The sequence below is a fragment of the Malania oleifera genome, chromosome 7 (genome assembly GCF_029873635.1).
Source record: "Malania oleifera isolate guangnan ecotype guangnan chromosome 7, ASM2987363v1, whole genome shotgun sequence".
Classification (NCBI taxonomy): Eukaryota; Viridiplantae; Streptophyta; class Magnoliopsida; order Santalales; family Ximeniaceae; genus Malania; species Malania oleifera.
The window spans coordinates 78,297,243-78,319,429 of NC_080423.1; the positions used below are offsets into that span (position 1 = coordinate 78,297,243).

At 36.2% G+C, this 22,187-nt stretch overlaps 1 protein-coding gene across 1 annotated transcript; it reads left to right on the forward strand.

The window, feature by feature from the left end:
* The first annotated feature begins 356 nt into the window (after nucleotides 1-356).
* Nucleotides 357-8,640, forward strand: LOC131159500 (organelle RRM domain-containing protein 2, mitochondrial-like). Its single transcript, XM_058114461.1, has 4 exons — nucleotides 357-741; nucleotides 964-1,032; nucleotides 8,048-8,154; nucleotides 8,294-8,640. Exons 1-4 carry the CDS (start codon nucleotides 603-605, stop codon nucleotides 8,399-8,401), a joined length of 423 nt encoding a protein of 140 aa, XP_057970444.1. The 5' UTR covers nucleotides 357-602; the 3' UTR covers nucleotides 8,402-8,640.
* The last annotated feature ends 13,547 nt before the right edge of the window (nucleotides 8,641-22,187 follow it).

Genomic DNA, 22,187 nt, shown 5'->3' on the forward strand with positions numbered 1-22,187 from the left:
TGCCCATGCTAATTAGACATCAGTTCAATTAATATAAGTTTTATTGACGAATACCTACTCCCACACTCCGACTCTCACACTATCCTATGTATTTCTAGGTTTGCTCCATGCCCACATTCAAACTCAAGTCTACATATTCAATTTTCTCATGATCAAAACAAAAGCCCTTAAATTTATTATCTGAAAAATAAAAAAATTATAATTTTGTGATTGGTTCTTAAATATTTAATAATTACTAAATTATAATTTTAAAAATAATTTTACTTATATATGGATTATACTATCATCACCTAATAATTCGCCTAATTCACTATGATCTAACTCATTATAAATTATCCGACCCCTTTGTCATTTCTACTCATGAGATACCATTGTGGGAAAGCCTAGAATTTTCGCAGCCAAGTATTGGGGGTGAAACTGTCATATTTCATACTCGGCGAGGTCAAAAGAAAATTTTCACCAAAATAAGGGGTAAAGATCAAATTTCGCTAAAATTAGGAATCCGCAGTCACCCGAAATCCGAATGAAACTTGCGATTACTAGGCAGTAGGGTTTAAGGGTTTATGTTTTGCCTAAGGCTCTGAGGGACGGAGGGATCAGGCATGGCGATTAGGGCCGGGCTGGTGAGACGATTCCTATCCACGTCAATCTTTTCTTCCGAATTCAAACTGCCTGCTGCTGCAACTGCTGCCTCTGCTGATAAGCCTGAGCCTTCTCCTTCGCCGACCATCTTCGTCTCAGGTATTTGCTCCTGCGCCTGCTTTGTTTAGACTTTCTAATCAGATCTCCTGAACTATAATGCTAATTAAGTATAAGATGCTGAATCGTTGTTCAATCTTCTACATTACATAATTGAAATTTGCCAAGAGGGAAAAAATACGTAATCAAACAATTTATTTACCATTCATGTCAATTTTTTATTTCAAATGATCTAAAGGAATGTTTCGGCCTTTCTGATTTCAGGGCTGAATAAGAGAACCACATCAGAGAAACTTCGTGAAGCATTCTCTAAATTCGGTGACGTTATTAATGGTAATTGCGTTTTTCTTTTTTCTATGTGTCAGCTGCGTTACTTCGTATTATATGTTAGGGAAATACGACTTACTTATGGCTTCCTTTGGACGAAGGATATTGTTTGAGGAAAGGAAAGAAAAAGAACATGAGAAAGAGATCAATTTTTTATTATGTGTAAAATATGAGAAGCTGTATATTAACAAGCTTCAGGAAGAAAAATGGAAGAAAACAAGAATCAATATGTTTCCTTTCTTGAACGATTGAATTACAATGCCATACAATTGATCCACTTATTTAGGAACAATGACCAATTACAACTTGACATTTGGACCACTAAGATTATGAATCAAATAAACTAATTTAACTACCTATAACAGCCATAACAGACTTCAGACTTCTTGTAAACTCTGATTAACACCCCTCCTCAAGATGAGAATGGATATTAATCATTCCCATCTTGTGAATAAGATGATGAAAATTTAGTGAACCACGAGGCTTGGTTAATATGTCAGCTAATTGATGTTTAGAAGGAATATGTATGATTTGAATTAAGCCTTCTTGTAACTTTTCTCGAACCAAATAACAATCTAGTTGAATATGCTTAGTCCTCTCATGGTGCACAGGATTAGAAGTAATTTCAGAGGCTAGTTTACTGTCAGTGTATAACAGGGCAGCTTGAGAATGTTGAACATTTAAATCAGTTAGGAGATAGATAAGTCATTGAATTTCACAGGTGGTTGTAGCTAAAGCCTTGTATTCAGATTCAGCAGATGATCTGCTGATAGTAGCCTGTTTCTTTGATTTCCATGAAATAAGAGTCTCCAATAGAAACCGTGAAGCCAGTTACACTTCTTCTAGTGTCCAAGTAGCCACCCTGGTCACTATCTGAATAAGCTTTCAGGTGAAGAGACGAATTTGCAGACAAGAAAATTCCCTGACCTGGTGTAGCCTTAATATATCTGAGTATCCTTTCGGCAGCTCGAAGATGTATCATGCTTGGATTAGCCATAAACTGGCTTAGTGCCTGAATAGAGTATGCTATGTTTGGTCGAGTGATAGTCAAGTACAACAATCGACCTATGAGTTGTCTATATGATGCAGGATCATGTAGAGATGGTGAAGATTATGTTGCACCGAGTTTCAGATTTGATTCCATAGGAAAAGCTGTTGGTTTACAACCAGAAAACCCACTATCTTGTAAAATATCCAATGCATATTTTCGTTGAGAAAGAGTAATACCTTTAGCTGATCTAGCGATTTCCAAACCCAAAATGTATTTTAGCTCACCAAGATCCTTGATGGTAAAGGAATCATGGAGAAATTGCTTGACTGAATTAATTTGATCAAGGCTGTTAGATGCAAGGATTACATCATCAACATAAATGAGTAATGTAATAAAAGCTGAGGAGGTTTGTTTGATGAATAAAGAAAAATTTGATTTTCCTTGAGTGAAACCAAGTTGCATCAAAGAATGAGAAAGTTTGGAAAACCATTATCTTGATGCTTGTTTCAGTCCATAGAGACTCTTTTTAAGCTTGTAGACACGAGGGTCAGTAACTGAAGAATAGCCTGGTGGCAATTGCATATATACTTCTTCATTAAAATCTCCATGCAAAAAAGCATTATTAACATCTAATTGATGTAAATGCTCCTGTTTGATAGCAACAACAAGAAGTAAAACTCTCATAGTTATCATCTTCGCAACAGGAGAATAAGTATAAAAAAAAATCTAAATCCTCTTGTTGAGTGTAGCCCTTTGCCACTAGTCTTGCTTTATGCCTTGCAATTGTGCCATCAGCATTAAACTTGACACGATAAACCCATTTACAACCAATTGCAGTCTTGTTTGGAGGTAAAATAGCAAGATCCCAAGTTTTGTTTGATTCAAGAGCCTTTATTTCTTTTGCCATGGCATTTTGCCATTGAGGATGAGAAATGGCTTGTTTGAAAGTTTTCGGTTCAAAAGTTGATGTAATAGCAGCAAGAAAAGCTTTATATCTAGGGGATAATTGAGAAGTGGAAAGATAATGAAGAATGGAATGAGGCTCACCTTGAGTAGAAATGGGAGATGATTGATAAAGTGAAGTTGTTTGGGCCATATTACCACAATAGAAATTCTGTAAGTATGCAGGAGGATTTATGATCCTTTGATTTCTTTTGAGATTTTCAGATTGAGTGGTTTTAATTGCAGTGTTTTCTTCTTGAGGATTTGATGTAAGAGGAAGTAAAGAATTATTGGGTTATGAGGATTCAAAAAACTGAGGAAAATTGGGAAAGACAAAAGGTGTATGAATTTTATTTGGTATGGAAGGAAATATAGATTCATGGAAAACGACATTTTTGGAAATAAATGTTTTGAAAGTAACAAGATCCAAAAGTTTGTATCCTTTGATATTTGGTGGATATCCTAAAAAAATGCATTTTGAAGCTCTTGGTTGAAATTTTCCTCTATGAGCTGTAAGTGTGCTAGCAAAACATAAACACCCAAAAACTTTAAGATAATTGTAATCTGGATGTTTTTGGAATAAAAGGAAGTATGTTGTTTGATTATTGAGAATAGAAGAAGGGGTTCAATTTATAAGATGTGTTGCTGTCAGCACACAATCTGTCCAATAAGAGAGTGGCAGTTTTGACTGAAAAAGCAAAGACCTAGCAACGTTAAGAAGGTGTTGATGTTTTCTTTCAGCTCTACCATTCTGTTGGGGTGTTTCAACACAAGACAATTGATGTATTATGCCATGGTTATTATAGAAATCAGGCATGTTAAACTCTTGGCCATTATCAGTCCTTAGAATTTTAATAGTTGTTTGGAATTGAGTATGAACATAAGAAACAAATATTGTGAGAATGGTACAAGTTTCTGTTTTGGTTTTCATGAGGTAAAGCCAAGTAAATCTTGAATAGTCATCTACAATTGTTAAGAAATAATGAAAACCAGAATATGAAACAGTTGAAAAGGACCCCAAATATCACAATGTACTACTGAAATGCTTTATTTGAATAACTATTTGATACATGAAATGCAATCTTCTTTTGTTTTGCTAAAGGACAGACTTCACAGATATGATTCTAAGGTGCTGATACATTGGAATCTATTTCACTAATGATTTTTAATCTGGTAGGAGGAATATGTCCTAGTCGAAGATGCCAATTAATCAATGATCCATGGAGAATTATTTTTGTCAGTAGAGACGATATGACATGATATAATACCTGATGTAGAAGCAGCATTGCTGTGGAATTGGAACTTATGGGTGTATGAGACAAACTAGTTGCAAGTGACAGCAAGTTTTGAATTTGCTCTTGAGATTTATGTTTGAGATGCTTGAATTTGACTCCAAAGAAGAAACAACATTTGCATTGGGTAAATTGATGTTTGTATTTCCTTGTTGAACAGGAAAAATTTTCTTTCCTCGTGATCCTTTCCATCTAGGTGGGTATCCAATTAAGTGGAAGCACTTGTCTGCTAGATGACCAGTATATCCACAATGAGAACAAGTGACATTTCCTTTGGTTTTTGGTTTTGTGAAGCGAATACCACTCGTAGCAACAGGTCTCTGTGTTTGTGCAGCAACCATTGCATGAGAGTCTATGGAAATACCAACAACATTAGATAAAGACCTTTGACTTTCTTCTTGCAATAATAAGGAAAACACTTTGCTCATAGAAGGCAAAGGTGATTGAAGAAGTAACTGACTTCGCATCATAGAATAGGAATCATGCAAGCCAATGAGAAATTTCATCACAAAATCTGATTGCTGTCTGTCTAAAAAATTCTTTAAAAGATTGCAAGAACACTGGTTGAGAATTCCACATCTGCAGCTAGGAATTGGCCTGTAGCTGATATATTCATCCCAGAGGGTCTTGAACTCATTAAAATAGTCAGTAACTGATCTTGATCCTTGAGAAATTGAACTAAGAGACTTTTCTAAAATAAAGACTCTTGGACCATCACTTCAAAGATATCTTGTCTTGAGTTCTTCCCAAATATCATATGCGGTTGTGAAGTGCGGCAAACTCCCACGAATTTCTTTTGCTATAGAATTCATAAGCCAAGATAGAACAAGATTATTGGCTCGCAACCAAGCAATTTGAGTCCGAGAATCACTAAGATTAGATTGAGGCAGAGTACCATATATGAATGCAATCTTGTTTTTAACTGTGAGAGCAATAGAGATTGATCTACTCCATGCAACATAGTTTTCGCCAGTTAAAATTTCTGAAAATAGGAGAGCTCCAGGATTATCCGATGGATGCAAGTAATAAACACTTGAAGAATCATCCGATGAATTTCTTGAAGAATCATCAGCATTTGCCATAGAAACAAAATGTAAAGAAGATTCAGTTTCCACCATAGAGAAAAAAATGCAGAAAATTTGAAGAAGGCAGTAGAAATTGAATTAACCAATCTCTGAGATTCGAAAACCCCTTTGGCTAATCACAGCTGCTCTGTTTGTAATTATTTTTCTCTTCCCTGGTTTTCGGTAAGAGAATTGATGAGCTGTGATTACTTTTCTCTTCCCTGGTTTCCGACAAGAGAATTGATGAAGACGACAAGCTTACTGCCCTTACGCAGTGCTCTGATACCATGTAAAATATGAGAAGCTGTATATTAACAAGCTTCAGGAAGAAAAATGGAAGAAAACAAGAATCAATATATTTCCTTTCTTGAACGATTGAATTACAATGCCATACAATTGATCCTCTTATATAGGAACAATGACCAATTACAACTTGACATTTGGACCACTAAGATTATGAATAAAATAAACTAATTTAGCTACCAATAAGAGCCATAACAGACTTCAAACTTCTTGTAAACCCTAACAATATGTTCTCTATCAAATACTCTCAAGATTCAATAATGAAATTTGTTCCATATAAATAAAAGTTAAGGAAGTTTTGTTCATCAGCCATGGAAAAGTAGCTTCTTTTATATTTTTCTTCCTTTTTTCTACTATCTTTCAAGCTCAAATAGGGCCTATATTTTCATTTACATCCAGAATCCTCTTGGACCCCTCCTTCCTCTTCTCTGTAATAGAATGTGTGTTTTTTTATCTTCCTGAAATATTTGATATGTTGTGAAACTCATACCAATTCTTGTTGGCCTCAAACATACCTTTGAGGATCTCTTTGCTTTGGCAGAATATCAAAAGAAAAAATAAAAGGTAGAAAAAGGGATGAAAATGGAGAAATATAAAAAATCAGACGAGAATGCCTCAATTTTAAAAAGTTTAGTAGGCTTAGCTGAAATTTTTTTTGAATCTTCTCAATGTTGGATGGAACAAGGTTTATTGTGACCTTTCACTTTTCTTTAGAGGTCTACATGGGACAGTAAACTCAATAGAGTATGAAATATAAGTCTGAGATTTTTTTTCTTTGTTTTAAATATTTAGCATATGCTTTTGAACTTAAACCTGTGCATTTTCGTTTCGTGCATTAGCTCTATTTTAAGCTCTATTTGGATTGAGGATATATATTGAGGGAAAAGTAGAAGGGAAAAATAGGACAAATTTTTATTTTTATTTTTATTTTGAAAATGATATTAAAAAAAATAAATAGAAATGATAGTTCATCAAAATATACACAACAAATAACAACAACAGCAAGCCTCAAGTCCCATTGGGTGATGTTGGCTACATGAATACTTTTCTGCCAATTCACCTAACACAGAGCATTTTCCTCTATTAGATTAAGAGCTATTAAATCCTTCTTCACTATCTCATTCAAAGTAATTTTAGACCTACCCCTACCCGTTTTCATGCCAAAAATCATAACTAACTCACTCCTCATAAATGCTCTACTAGGTTTGCATTTTGAATGCCCAAACCATCTAAGTTGCTCTTCCCTTATCTTATTTTCAACCGGTGTTATGCCTAAATTTTGGCTAATATGTTCATTTTTTACTTTATCTTTTAATATTAAATCACTCATCCACCATCGGATACGCATTTCAGTAACTTTCATTCTTTGTATATGTTGTTTCTTAGTTGCCTAGTATTCTGAACCATAAAACATAGTTGGCCTTATAGCCATTTTATAAAACTTTCCTTTTAATTTTAAGGATATTCTACGATTACTCATCACACTTGACGCACTCCATTTTACCCAACCTGTCCTAATTTTATATACTACATCTTCTTCAATTTTCCCTTCACCTTGCATAATAGATCCAAGATATCTAAATCTATCAGTGCTATTAATTTCTTAATTATCCAGTTTGATCTTCTCTCTTTTGCTACTCCTTACATTACTGAAATTACATTTTATATATTTAGTCTTATTCCTACTTATCCTAAACCCTCTATACTCTAATGTGGCTCGTCGAAATTCGAACTTAGATTCTACTCTCCTTCTAATGTCATTAATCAATACGATATCATCTGCAAACAACATACAGCAAGGGATCTCATCCTGGATATTCTTAGTAATTTCATCAATTACTAAAGTAAAAAGATAAGAACTCAAATTTGAACCTTGATGAACATCTATTGAGATTGGGAACTCTACACTTTTCTCCTACGGTCCTAACGCTAGTCAAAATACGATTGAATAATTTTTTCCAAAAAAAATATAAGGTTGATGAATATTGAAAAAAATAATTCATTCATCTATTGGTCTGTTTTTCTCTTAATATTTTTCCCAATCCTGTAAAGAAATGTGGATTTCTTGCCTTTACTTCTTTTTTCCGCATGTTTTCCAAGTGCCAAAAAGAGCCTTATGATGAAGTGTTATAATTAACTAACAACATGGCATTGAATAAAATTGAATGGTTTTTTTTTAAACTGCAAGTTCAGCCAACATCAACTTGTTGGTGCTGTCATTAGATTATGTGTGGGTTATGTGCAGAGTGAACCAAAATACTGAATCTGATTTTAGTTTTTGTTATTCTTGCATTCATTGATTTTCTCAATATTATTGATGAATGAATATTCCTGGTGAAAGAAATGTATTGAAATAGCAAAATATGTGCTGATCTTATATGTATCTGCAAGAAAATTGTGCAATTGTTAACTGCTTGCGTATGTTTCAGCTAAGGTTGTGACAGATCGTGTTTCTGGGTATTCAAAAGGCTTTGGGTTTGTGACTTTTGCCAACTTAGAAGAAGCCATAGAAGGAAAGAAGGAAATGGATGCAAAAGTTGGTTACCTTCCAACTATCAACCGTCTTTTTAAATTTCGGTTCATGTAGTTTTACCTTTATGCAGTTTAGCCACTTCATTCTTTATTAATACGAAATAGCACATTCCACATGCGTTGTGGTTTTCATTTGCATGCAGTTCATCGATGGATGGGTAGTTTTCACAGAGTATGCGCGGCCTAAACCAACCCCAGGGCAGTCGGGACAGTCTGCAGTTCGAGATACTTTTCCATTTAACAGACGATGATGTCAAATTGAACTTAACAAGCAAATTTTAACGTGCTTGTGGTTGCATCTCAGAAAGGTGAAACTGCTCCCTGTTGTGAACATTGATACAGCTTAAAAGGATGCTCTGAATGGTATTGAAATGCCTCTTGTTGTTTCATTTTCTCAATTATACCCCTCTTATTCGTGGAATTCAATATTACATTTATTTGGGAGTAAATCCATTGTGCTATTTTAAATTATAAATTCTGCTTCTGGAAACAATCTTTGCCAACCTTCATGCGCTCTCTCTGGTGCCTGTTTGGTCTGAATGACTGGTTTATTGGATAGTTCTCTTATTAGTTTAGAGTTGCTAAAAGTGGACGTGTTTGGCAATACAATTTAACAATCATAATCCTATATTTGAGAGAGACATTGAATTTAAATTTGTATGAAAGTTACAATGAATTTGTAATCTTCGGATCTACTATGTGGATGACCTCCAACAATCTCTGTAAATATCCTTCCCATGTTCTCATTGTGCTGTTTGATGCAAAATTGGGAGGTGATGGTGTATCCTGCCACTGGGCCCACTAAAATATTGTTTTAAAAAATTTGTCAAAAATTAATTTTATTATATATAAATATTTTATTTATATATAAATATTTTATTTTATTTTTATTATATATAAATATTTAAACATTGTGATTCAACAAGAACTTGGAATATCGCTTTTTTTTTTAAAAAAAAAAGATCTATAGTACATAACAACAAAATCAAGCCGTAATCCCACTAAGTGGGGTGGGGTCGGCTATATGAATCACTTTTCGTCAATTTATGCAATTATGAACCATTTCTTTTGATAGATTTAAGGGTATTAAATCCTTACTCTATTCGGTAAGGATTCTATCTCAGTGATCTGATAAATTTTACGTTAGCTGTCAACTACCTAATGCAATCCTTCTCTTTTACTCGGGTTTGGGATCGGCTGTGTGAAAAAATTAGGACATTAAGTGCATCACAAGCGGAGTTAAAAGGTTCTATAATCTAAATACTATAATAAACCTATTTAGTAAATCGTGCATGGCAAGGTACAGGGTATGCTAATATCTATAGTAGGTGATTATATTATTGTATATGTGATTATTTATATATAATAAAATAATATGTATTATTATATTTATATTATATTACCACAATCATTAAATAACTATAGAATTATTATAAGTTAAACTAATATTTTGACATCATTGGAACTAATTTTAGCCTTTAAGTATATAAAATTATATTAGGAGTTGTTTCCTACTTTTTGTTTTTTGTTTTCATTGTTATATAATGAAATAAATAGGTTATGATAATGCATTTGATAAAAGCTGAAAATCAAATTTTATAATTTTCAGTTGTTGCGGCGATAAGTTATAATAATATTTTTTCATCCAAAATTAACTTTTGTCGATTATAAATCATTCATTTTCAATAAAAAAAACTTCTAATTAAGACCAAAATAAAATGACCATCCAAATTTAAAAATATAACTAAAACCAAATTATTCTAAAATTTTGATAAATATAATAAATCGTTCAAAAAATCAATTTTACCATTTCCAATCATTTTATAACACTAAAAATATTTAAAATATAATAGTTAAATAAAATAATCCTAACGAATTTATATTTATTATAATATTTTTTAAAATTTGTACCCTTTTTTTGTTTTTATTATTTTAATTATATTTAAAAAAAACTATTTAATCCAAGGGCAAAAAAAAAAAAAAAACTTTTGTTCAATTAGATTTTAGTTTTTAGTTTTCAATTTGTAATTCCTATTTTTAATTTTTAATTCCCATTTCTAATTTTCATTTCCATAAATATTAACCATACCAAACAATCCCACACTAGCATGTTTTGATTCAATGCTCGTCGTTCTGCAGCATAATGAAACCAATAAAGCCTCCCTGAGTATCAAATGAAAACCAATAAAACTCTCCAAGCTACTAAAAAGTGATCTAAATATTTTGTACTTCCATAACCTTTTATTTTTTTTGATAATGTCAGGTATTTTGGGCTTGCGCACCAGACTAATCCCACACCTACGCCAACAGTGCCCTCCACCAGCGTAGGAGGTAAATTACGGTTATGCAACACAAGTGATAGGATTCGAATTCAAGATTATACCGAAAGGTGACACTTCCGTAACTATTAAATTTACTTCAATGTTCTACCTTCATTGTTAATTTCCTTTAGCACATTGATTTTGTGCCCAACATGTGAGACAAATGACATTTTTCTTCTATTTTGTGTCAATTTCTTAATTTTCAATTTGTTGGACACATTTTATTTTGCAAGAGGATATATAATAATAATAATAATAATAATAATAATAATAATAATAATAATAATAATAATTGTTAACAATTATTTAGTATTTATCAGTACTACTATGTGTTAAGAGTTTTGTTAGTAATAAGTATGAATTAGTAAGGGTATTATGGTCTTTAGTAGTGTTCTTGACATATATTATAAATGGAGGGAAATACCTATCTTTAAGATTAGGTCTTTCATTTTATCCAATTATTTAACATGGTATCAAAGCATGATTCTGAAACCTAAACCCTAATTGTTACCACCACCATCAAAATAGAAGCCTAAAACCCAAATTTTGCTACATGTCTACAATTATAGAAGAATTTCCAGTAACACTATACTAGAAAATAGTTAGCGGCTATAGAAAGTCAGACAAGTTGCTAGAAATTTCTGGGTGACACTGCTAGTTCAGGAACACAAAATTTACTATAGGTTTTGCAAAAACAACACCATAGTCACCCCCTCCCCCCCCACTAGGATCTCATCTCTAGGAAGCGCCTCAAAGGCAGCCAGGGCCAACCCCATGCACTGGTGCATGAAGCTACTTTTAGGCATGTTTTTTTACCTAAAATCATCCAGTAGTGATCCAATCCCTCTATTATCATGTCGAGAGAGTTTTTTCGTGATGTTTTTTGTCTAAAGGTTTCACCCTTTTTAATTGCTCATGTGCGACACCCAGGTTGTTTGACGCTTCATGAAGCTATTTATCAATGATTATTGAATTTATTGGATCTGAAATAGTGGGATTTGTTGTTTTTTTTTTTTTTGACTCAATGTTCTAATTCCTTCTCTGTGCCAAAATATCAAGTTGTTGGACATGTGTTTTGCTCAAAGATCCAAACTTTGTTTTGACCATGCACTCGTGGTAATTCATTGGTTGTTGTTCGGTGTTAATAAAAGTCATTAATGACTATCTTAGAGCAGTGGGGTAGTGTTCATAAGCTGTTTGTTGCACGACTATGGCAGTCTTATAATAGTTTGTTGGTGATTTGTCCATGGTAGTTTCAATGGTTCATGTTAGTAAAAGTTATTAGTGACTCTCTTGGAGTGTGGTGGTATTTGTAGTAACCCGAAAAAAAAAATAATAAATAAATAAATAAATAAATATATTAATAAATATCTTGGAGGGATATTTTTAGATATTTATATATAAATATCTTGGAGGAAATATTTTAGTTACTTAAGAACTAAGTTATGTATTTTTTTTATATAACTCTCTCTCTCTCTCTCTCTAGAACCCACGCCCACTCTCTCTCTCTCTCTCTCTCTCTCTCTCTCACACACACACACACACACACACACACACACACACACACACTTCTATCTTTCGCTGATCATTGTCTGTTTCAACGATTGGAAGTTACCACGAGGATCAGGGAGTGAATATTTATAAGTCTAGCGGAGCAGATTCTCGAACTAAGGAAAAAGCTAAAGTTTGGTTTTCGAGCATCTCGAGTTGTTTTCAGGAAATAAGTAAGGGGATCAAGTTAAGTCAGTTTTTTTTAATGATTTTGAATCGTACGAAATGTTTATGGAGTAAGTGTATTTATGTTTTCAGTTGAGGTTTCAAAAATGACTGTTCGAAAGGTTATTTTTCAAACCTAGGATATATGGTATCCTACTTTAAGTACAAATGAACGGTGGGAAGGTCGATTTTATGTTTTTAAACCATAAATACTATGTTTTCATGGTTGCCTACGGGTTATGCTTTAAAGTACAAAATATTGTGTGGAAAGTGAATAGTATGTATGTATTATGTTATAACCGAAATGATGAATGTTTGTAAAATATTGAACTATTTGCGAAATATACTGGAACTGCTTGTGAAAATACAGGATGAGGTTTACGGTTGTGAGGGCCAGGTATATGTTTAACGGCTATGAGTCGGGTATGATATGACGGCCGAGGGCCGCAGGTTACATGTCAGGTTTTATATGAAATGATTATGAAATATGGTTTTATTACTTAAATTACACGATATGCTTTAGGAACCCTGATAGACCATTATGTCAGAAGCACGATATCGTTGTTAGGATTTATATATGTGACCATGTGCACCACACTGTACTGCGAGAGTGGTGTGGTGGTCTATGCCGATTAGCCTCGGTAAAGGGTGTACCATACTTTGAAGGTCAGACTTTCAGGACACGATAGGGCAATTGAGGCATGCAAGTACGTTGTAGATGCCTGCGTAGTCGGAGTTATGACTTTGTCTGGGTTGATCACTCTAGGCTTAGTCCAGCCTTTGGGTAGCACAACCCTGACCACGGGAGTTTGTACATGGTGTTAGTCCTAGGAGGTGTCTTTTATGTATATCTATACATTTATGTAAATGATGATATTATGAAATGAATGAAGTGTTTATGTTAGGAAAAAGAAACGAGTATTTCTAACTGTATATGTATGTATGATGTTAAGACATTTATTTTCGGTTATATGAAGAATGAATGTTTTATGTAAGCACAAAAAGCATGCTACCCACACACTGATATTAACTTGATCACCCTTATTGAGAAGTGTCTCACCCCAATATACAAATCATCTTTTTAGGAAACTACAGGTATCGTGCTTAGTAGGATCAGAGGGTGATAGTTAGATTAGTTCGTTTTTTAGAGTGTCTCTAAGAACTCTGGCATATGTAAGTTATGTTGTCAGGCTCAGGGCTTGTATTGTGGTCATATGGACCGAACTAGTTGTCCAGTTTTAGTCAGATTGTAATATGGCTGCATGGAAACCTTATGTATGAGCAAACTTAGAACTCTGGTAATGTATGTATGGAGAATGTTTCATTACTTCAGCTGCATTATTGTTAAATGAGTATTGTATCAAGTATGCAAACATCACTTTGGTAGCACCCCGGGCCCACGTGGTGGGTCGGAGCGTTACAAGTGGTATCAAAGCCTAGGTTTTTTAGGTTCTACAGACTTTGTCAATGATAATTTCCAGAGTACAGGTTGAGATAAGTTAAGGAGAAGATTGGGTAAGTTAGGCTGGGCTTTAGTTTGGGAGTTCTAGGACGATGATCTTTCGACGGTCTTTTGTGCTTTTCTTGGAATGAAGATTTCAGGAAAACCATAGTAAATCCATCGATGGTTTTGGTTCTAAATTGAAGGACTGGGGCTCAGAAATTTAGGTTGGGAACGATAGGATGGAAAAGTATATATGTAGTTTTAGCGTTATGATTAGGGACCCGTACCTTGGCAGTTCTGCAGTTGAAGTGCATAAATGATTTCTTTTAACTACAAAGTCATATGTTATGTTATTTAGTCATTCCATATTTGCATTAACCAAGATAAATGTGGAATTTCTAAGTTGGATTCTATCCTATCTTCAGAATGAATCCCAAGGGAAAAGAAGTTATGACAGGAGAGGACAATCATGTGGATGCCTCCAGCGAAAACAACGTTGAGGCCTTAGCTGTGCTGCGCAGTATAGCACCCCAGGATAAGAAGGAAATTCAAAGGGATTCTCGGGAACAGAGTCATTTAGCGGCTGATAGAGGCTACACATTCTAGTAGTTTTCTCGGATGAACCCGTTGGCATTCTTGGGGGGACCGAACCTGATTGCTGCGGAAGACTGGAATCAAGAAATAGAGGAACTGTTGGATGTGCTGGAATGCACAGAGGAGCTGAAGGTCCGATTTTCCACCTTTAAACTGTTGGGGGAAGCAAAGAGGTGGTGGAGATCGGGTAGGCTGGTGGAGGAGCAGCGTCTAAGGTATGTTTCTGTTACCTAGAGTTGTTTCAAGGAGATCTTCTTCAGCAGATATTTCCCTATTGCCACTCGAGAGATATAGCTAGAGGAGTTCTTACGCCTAACCCAGGGATCCATGACTGTTTAGCAGTATGCGACCCGAATTGTGGAGCTATCCCAATTCACTCTATATATGGTCCCGGATGAGCCGAAAAAAGCTCGGATGTTTGAGAGAGGGTTGAGACAGGTGATACGCGCTTAGGTGGCGGCGTTATTGGTTCAGAGCTTTATTAAGCTAGTGGACATAGCTATCATGGCAAAGGCTAGTATACAAGAAGGGAGAGAGAGGAAAACCAATAAAAGAGGCCCTTGCCCCATAGGTTTTTGGGTAGCATCCAACTACGTAAGTATAGACTGTCGCAGGAAGGATGTGGTATTCAGACCTCCAGGGGAGCAGGACTTTAGATTCATAGGGTCGTGTGTGCGCTCTGCACCACAGATCCTTTCGACGATTCAGGCAAGGAGATTACTTCTGGGGGGTTGTTAAGGGTACCTTGCGTATGTAAAAGAAGCACCAAAGGAAGGACTAAAGCTAGAGGATATTCTAGGGATACGGGAGTTCCCGGATGTTTTTCCCAAAGACTTACTGGGGTCACCTCTTGATCGTGAAGTGGAGTTCACCATTGAGTTGACTCCAGGGACAACGCCAATCTCCAAGGCTCCATACCAAATGGCTTTGACTAAACTAAAAGAGCTAAAGGAGCAACTACAAGAACTTCTGGATAATGGTTTTATCAAACCAAGCGTATCACCCTAGGGAGCGCCGATATTGTTCGTGAAGAAGAAAGATGGGTTGATGAGGATGTGCATCGACTACAGGGAGATTAACAACGTAACCGTAAAGAATAAATACCCATTACCACGTATCAACGACCTGTTTGACCAGCTGTAAGGTACTCAAGTTTTCTCTAAGATTGATCTGCGATCCGGGTATCATTAGTTGAAAGTGAAGTCAGATGAAGTGTCGAAGACATCCTTTCGAACCCGGTATGGCCATTATGAATTTTTGGTTATGTCGTTTGATTTGACGAATGCATCTGCAACATTCATGGACCTGATGGATATTGTGTTCCACGCATACTTAGACCGGCTCGTGGTGGTGTTCATTGTTGACATCTTGATTTATTCGAGGAGTTCTGTAGAGCATGAGACTCATTTAAGGCTAGTACTTTAGGTACTTAGAGAGAAGAGGTTATTTGCTAATTTCAAGAAATGTGAATTCTGGCTAGAATAGGTCGCATTTCTAGGACATGTGGTGTCCAAGGAAGGAATATCAATAGACCCAGGCAAAGTAGAGGCAGTAGTAAACCAGGTGAGACCGAAGAACATACATGAGATTAGAAGTTTCTTGGGTCTAGTAGGGTACTATCGTCGATTTATCGAGGGTTTTTCTAGGCTGTCATGTCCTTTGACACAGTTTACGAAATAGAACAGCAAGTTTGACTAGACTACTAAGTGTGAGCAGAGTTTTTAGGAGTTGAAGCAACGTTTAATCACAGCACCAGTGTTGACCATTCTATCAGGGGATGGTGATTACGTGATTTATAGTGACGCATCTTAGAAAGGGCTCGAGTGTGTTTTGATGCAACAGGGTAAAGTTATCACTTATGCTTCTCGCTAACTCAAGGAGTACGAGAAGAACTACCCTATGCATGACTTAGAGTTAGTAGTTGTGGTTTTTGCATTAAAAATATGGCGGCACTACCTATACAGTGAAAGGTGCGAGATCTTTACGGATCATAAGGGCCTCAAATACTTCTTCTCCTAGAAGGAGTTGAATATGAGGCAACGCAGATGGATTGAATTAATTAAAGACTATGATTGCACCATTAGTTACCACCCAGGAAAAGCTAATGTGGTAGCTGATGGATTGAGTCGAAAGTCAGTGAGTATGTCAATTTCAGTAGTTATGGTACAACATTAGATCATGATGGATCTGGAGAGGTTGGGAGTGGAGTTGGTGGACAAGGATCCACAGGTGTTCATTGCTAGTTTAGTTATTCAACCAACTTTGCAGGAGAGAATCAAAGTTGCTCAGAAGGAAGACGCAGAACTGGTAGAGGTTATGGAAGGGATTTAGGATGGTTTAAAGCTGGATTTCAATATCTCAAATGATGGGGTAATGAGATTCCACATCAATATTTGCGTTCTGAATGAAGCCGATATTAAGAGGATCATTCTAGAGGAGGCACATCGTTCACGCTACACAGTACATCCATGGAGTACGAAGATGTACAAGGATCTCCGAGAATCTTTCTGGTGGTCTAACATGAAATAGAGATTGTGTGTTTCGTAGAGCAGTGTCTGACATGTCAGCAAGTTAAGGTAAAACACCAGAGGCCAGTGGGACCGTTGCAACCACTCCTTATCCCTAAATGGAAGTGGGAGCACATCTTCATGTATTTTGTCATGGGGTTGCCATCAGCACTCCACGAACATAATGCGATTTGGGTTGTGGTTGAAAGATTGACAAAGATAGCCCATTTCATCCAGTGAAAGTCAGTTATTCCATGAATGCCTCCACGGCATCCTGATTTCTATCATTTTAGATCGAAACCCACGATTTACCTCTCGTTTCTGGAAGAGTTTGTAGGATGCTTTGGGATCGCAACTCACATTCAATATTTGCAGTCTGTTGGGCTTTTGTGGAGCCTAGTTATGTTTTGATTTGGATGACGACTCGACCTCTATTTAATTAGAGATTTCTATCCTAAGGCTTAGTCCATGGAGCGAAGGCTTGGGCCGTGAGGCCCAAGCCTTCGCTCCATGGACTAAGCGGTACAAGCCGTACTTGTGGGGGTCCGGGGGCAACGCCCCCAGGGAAAATTTTTTTGGAGCCCATTCGGAACGGAACCCTAGGCGCAACATATAAAATGGTGCTTTCGGGTGATTAGGGTTTTGGTGGTTGTATCCGCGAGAGAGCGAGAGCGAGAGAATTGTATCGCCGCACTCTCTGTGCTTTCTTCCTGATAATATTGAAATCCCTGCAACTCCGTGGACGTAGGCAAAATTGCCGAACCACGTAAATATTGTCTTGTGCGTGTGATTGAATTTTTCTTTGGCGTTATTCTTTCTCTATTTGTTTCTCACAGGTTTCGGGAATTTGTTCGTATATTCCTAACACAGTCCACCCACAAACAGATGGTCAATCAGAGAGGACTATCCAGATATTAAAAGATATGTTACGGGCATGCGTACTGGATTTCGGTAGCAGTTGGATTAAATATCTGCCATTGGTTGAGTTCGCCTACAACATCAGTTATCATGCCAGTATAGAGATGGCACCATATGAGGCTTTGTATGGTCGCCGGTGTCAGTTTCCGTTATACTGGGATGAGGTGGGCGAGCGGCAGATTTTGGGACCGTAACTGATTCAGCAGACCTCTACAAAGGTCGAGCTTATCAGGGAAAGGATCAGAGCAGCTCAGAATCGGCAGAAGAGCTACGCAAATACACGCCGGCGGGAGTTAGAGTTTGAGGTAGGTGATGTTATATTCTTGAGAATTTCTCTGATGAAAGGAGTAAGGAGGTTTGGTAGGAAGGGCAAACTGAGCCCTAGGTACGTCAAGCCATTTGAGATTTTGGAAAGCGTCGGTTCGGTGGCGTACAGGATAGTCTTACCTCCCCCATTGTCTAGGATTCACAACGTGTTCCATGTGTCCATGCTTAGGAGGTATATACCGGATCCTTCATATGTGATCAGTTACGAGTCATTGGAACTCGGGGACATGTTAGTATATGAGGAGATAGCAGTTCAAGTCCTAGATCATAGAGAGCAAGAGTTACGTACGAAAAATATTCCTCTAGTAAAAGTATTATGGCGTAATCACGTAGTAGAAGAGGCCTCATGGGAGTTAGAATCAGAGATACATCAGAAGTATTCTCATCTTTTTAGAGACACTCAGAGCTAGTCAGATAAGTAGAGCAGTAGGTAAGTGCTTTTATGTATGTATGTTTTGTTCATGTTTAGAGTATGTATGGTCTCCAGGAGAGTTTTGTATGAATATTATAATCTCCTGAGACATGGTATGTAACCACAGTATTCTTTCGCCATAAGTGAGGGTAGGTAACAAACTTGGGACGGGGCTACTATGTGGGTGGCCACCGACTCTTGCTAAAGTCGGCCTAGCAGATCAGTAGTAATCTAGTGGATGTAATAGGAGTTAGTCGGCAAATTTCGAGGACGAAATTTTTTATAAAGAGAGGAGAATGTAGTAACCCGAACAAAAAAATAAAATAATAAATAAATAAATATAATAATAAATATATTGGAGGAGATATTTTTAGATATTTATATATAAATATCTTAGAGGAGATATTTTAGCTGCTTAAGAGTTAAGTTATGTATTTTTTTTATATAACTCTCTCTCTCTCTCTCTCTCTCTCTCTCTTCGATCTTTCGTCGATCATTGCCTATTTCAATGATCGGAAATTACCATGAGGATCAGGGAGTTAATATCTACAAGTCTAGCGGAGCGGATTCTCGAACTCGGAAAAAAGTTAGGGTTCGATTTTCGAGCGTCTTGAGTTATTTTTCAGGAAATAGGTAAGAGGATCTAGTTAAGTAAGCTTTTTAATGATTTTGAATCATGTGAAATGTTTATGGAGTAAGTGTACTTATGTTTTCAATTGAGGTTTCAAAAATCGACCGTTCAAAAGGTCATTTTTCAAACCTAGGATATATGGTATCCTACTTTAAGTACAAATGAATGGTGGGAAGGGTGGTTTTATGTTTTTAAACCATAAATACTATGTTTTCATGGTTGCCTATAGGTTATGCTTTAAAGTATAGGAGATTGTGTGGTAGGTGAATAGTATGTATGTATTATGTTATAACCGAAATGATGAATATTTGTGAAATACTAAACTGTTTGCAAAATATACTAGAACTACTTGTGAAAATATAGGATGAGGTTTATGGTCATGAAGGCCAGGTATATGTTTAACGGCTGTGAGCCGAGTATGATATGACGGCCGAAGGCCACAAGTTACATGTCAGGTTTTATATGAAATGATTATGAATTATGGTTTTATTACTTAAATTATACGATATGCTTTAGGAACCCTGATGGACCATTATGTCAGGAGCACGGTACCGTTGCTAGGATTTATATATGTGACCATGTGCGCCACACTGTACTGCGAGAGTGGTGTGGTGGTCTATGCCAATTAGCATCGGTAGAGGGTGTACCATACCTGGAAGGCCAGACTTTCAGGAGACGGTAGGGCAATCGAGGCACGCAAGTACGTTGCGGATGCCTGCGTAGTCAGAGTTATGATGCAGATGAATGTTGACTTTGTCTGGGTTGATCACCCTAGGCTTAGTCCAGCCTTCGGATAGCACAACCCTAGCCATGAGGGTTTGTACATGGCGTTAGTCACAGGAGGTGTCTTTTATGCATATATGTACATTTATATAAATGATGATGTTATGAAATGAATGAAGTGTTTATGTCAGGAAAACGAAACGAGTATTTCCAACTGTATATGTATGTATGATGTTTAAACAACTATTTTCGGTTATATGAAGAATGAATGTTTTCTGTAAGCACTAAAAGCATGCTACCCACACACTGATATTAACTTGATCACTCTTACTCAGAAGTGTCTCACCCCAATATACAAATCATATTTTCAGGAAATTACAGGTATCGTGCGTAGCAGGATCAGAGGGTGAAAGTTAGATTAGTTCTTTTTTGAGAGTGTCTGTAAGAACTCTGGCGTATGTAAGTTATGTTGTTAGGCTCAGGGCTTGTATTATGGTCGTATGGACCAAACTAGTTGTCCAGTTTTGGTCAGATTGTAATATGGATGCATGGAAACCTTTATGTATGAACGAACTTAGAACTCTGGTAACGTATGTATGGAGAATGTTTCATTACGTTCGCTGTGTTATTGTTAAAGATTATGGTATCAGGTATGCAAACATCACTTTAGTAGCACCCCGAGCCCACGTGGCAGGTCGGGGTGTTTCACTATTCATAAGCTGTTTTTTGCATGGTTATGGGTGTGTTATATAAGTTTGTTGGTGATTTGTCCATGGTAATTTTGGTGGTTCACCTCTCCAATTGTTCCAGTGTTGTGTGTTGCTTTCTTAGGGTTGTGCTTGAGTTTCTTGGTGTTATGGTAGTCTTATACTGATTTATTTGTGACTTGTCCATGGTGGTTCACCTTGTTCGTGATTGTTCTAATTATTCTAGCAATTAATATCGTTATCATTGGTCTGAGTTTGTAAGTGTTAGGATGAAGTTTACGAATCTCAAAAGTATGGTCCCTCATTAGTCACTTGTTTGAGTGAATTACATACTATGACTATATTACAGGAGGATTATTCAAGATTTTTACAATATCAATTGATCCAACAAGCATCTTATCACATTGCATCTTTTTCCCAAAAAAGTAATTTTATAGTTTGTATGTCATCTGGTAATTTTTCCGCTAGTTCTTAGATTATTGATTCTGCTACCATTGACCATATAACATGTGCAACCAACTTCTTTTTTAACCTCCACAAGTTACCTTTGTTAATGGACCCATTATTGCTATTAAAGGGATTAGAACAGTAAATCATACTCCTTCTATCTCTCTTTCTTCTACTATATATATATTCTTAAATCTCTTTTCAATCTCATGACAGTTAGTAAGCTTACAAAGTCACTAAATTATTTTGTCGCTTTCTTTCCTGATTCTATGGTTATTCAGGATCTGAAGACAAGAAAGACAATTGGCATAGGATGTGAGGCTTGTAGACTTTACTAATTTAAGTTGCCTTCTTCTCCCATTGCCTGTACAATCGCAACTACACCACTTCAAATCCATTGTCACCTTAGTCATCCGTCCTTGGACAAGTTGAAACAGCTAGTTCTTAGATTGAATTATGTGTCTAATCTTAAGTGTGAGTCTTGTCAATTGGGAAGACATCATCACCTTCCATTTGCTTCCAGGGGTCAACAAACAAGTGGTTAGTCCTTTCATGCGAGTCAATTCCGATATTTGGTAATCTAGTCGTGTTACATTGAAGTTGGGGTTTCGGTACTCCATTTCGATATTTAGGGTTCTAGTCGTGTCACATCAAAGTTAGGGTTTCACTACTTTGTTACATTTGTTGATGACTACTCTAGGATGACATGATTATATTTAATGAAAGACCGTTCCGAGTTTAATATCTTTTGTGTCTTCTATTCCCAAATAAAGACTCAATTGATATGCTAGTTAGGATACTTCATATTGATAATGCTAAGGAGTACTTTAGTACCCAATTTAGTACCTATATGACTAATTCTTGTACGATCAATTAGTTCTCTTGTGCCCAAACTCCACAACAATATAAAGTTGTATAGCAAAAAAATAAACATATTCTTGAAGTCACATCTACCTTATTATATAAAATAAATTTCTCAAAAGTTTTGGGAGTGATGTTTTGCTCACAACTTGCTCTCTCATCAATAAAAATGTGATCCTCTGTCTTTGGTGGTGAAATCCCATATTCAGTTATCTTCCCTAAAGCTCTTTTGTTCTCCCTTCCTGAGGGTATATTCGGTTGCATGTCCTTTGTCCATAAGTTAACTCCAGGAATGGGTTGGTTCCTCGTGCTATAAAATGTATTTTTTTAGGTTATTCCTATTCTCAAAAGGGACATAGATGTTATAGTCCTACTTTACATTGATTCTTTGTCTTTACTAATGTCGCGTTTTTTGAGTCTACACCTTAC

Bases quoted from the DNA above. Each gene is read 5' to 3' on its own strand.
- LOC131159500 (XM_058114461.1), top strand. From the start codon at position 603: ATGGCGATTAGGGCCGGGCTGGTGAGACGATTCCTATCCACGTCAATC. The intron at 742-963 runs GTATTTGCTCCT...TTCTGATTTCAG, and splicing joins GCCGACCATCTTCGTCTCAG to GGCTGAATAAGAGAACCACA. The intron at 8,155-8,293 runs GTTGGTTACCTT...ATTTGCATGCAG, and splicing joins AGAAGGAAATGGATGCAAAA to TTCATCGATGGATGGGTAGT.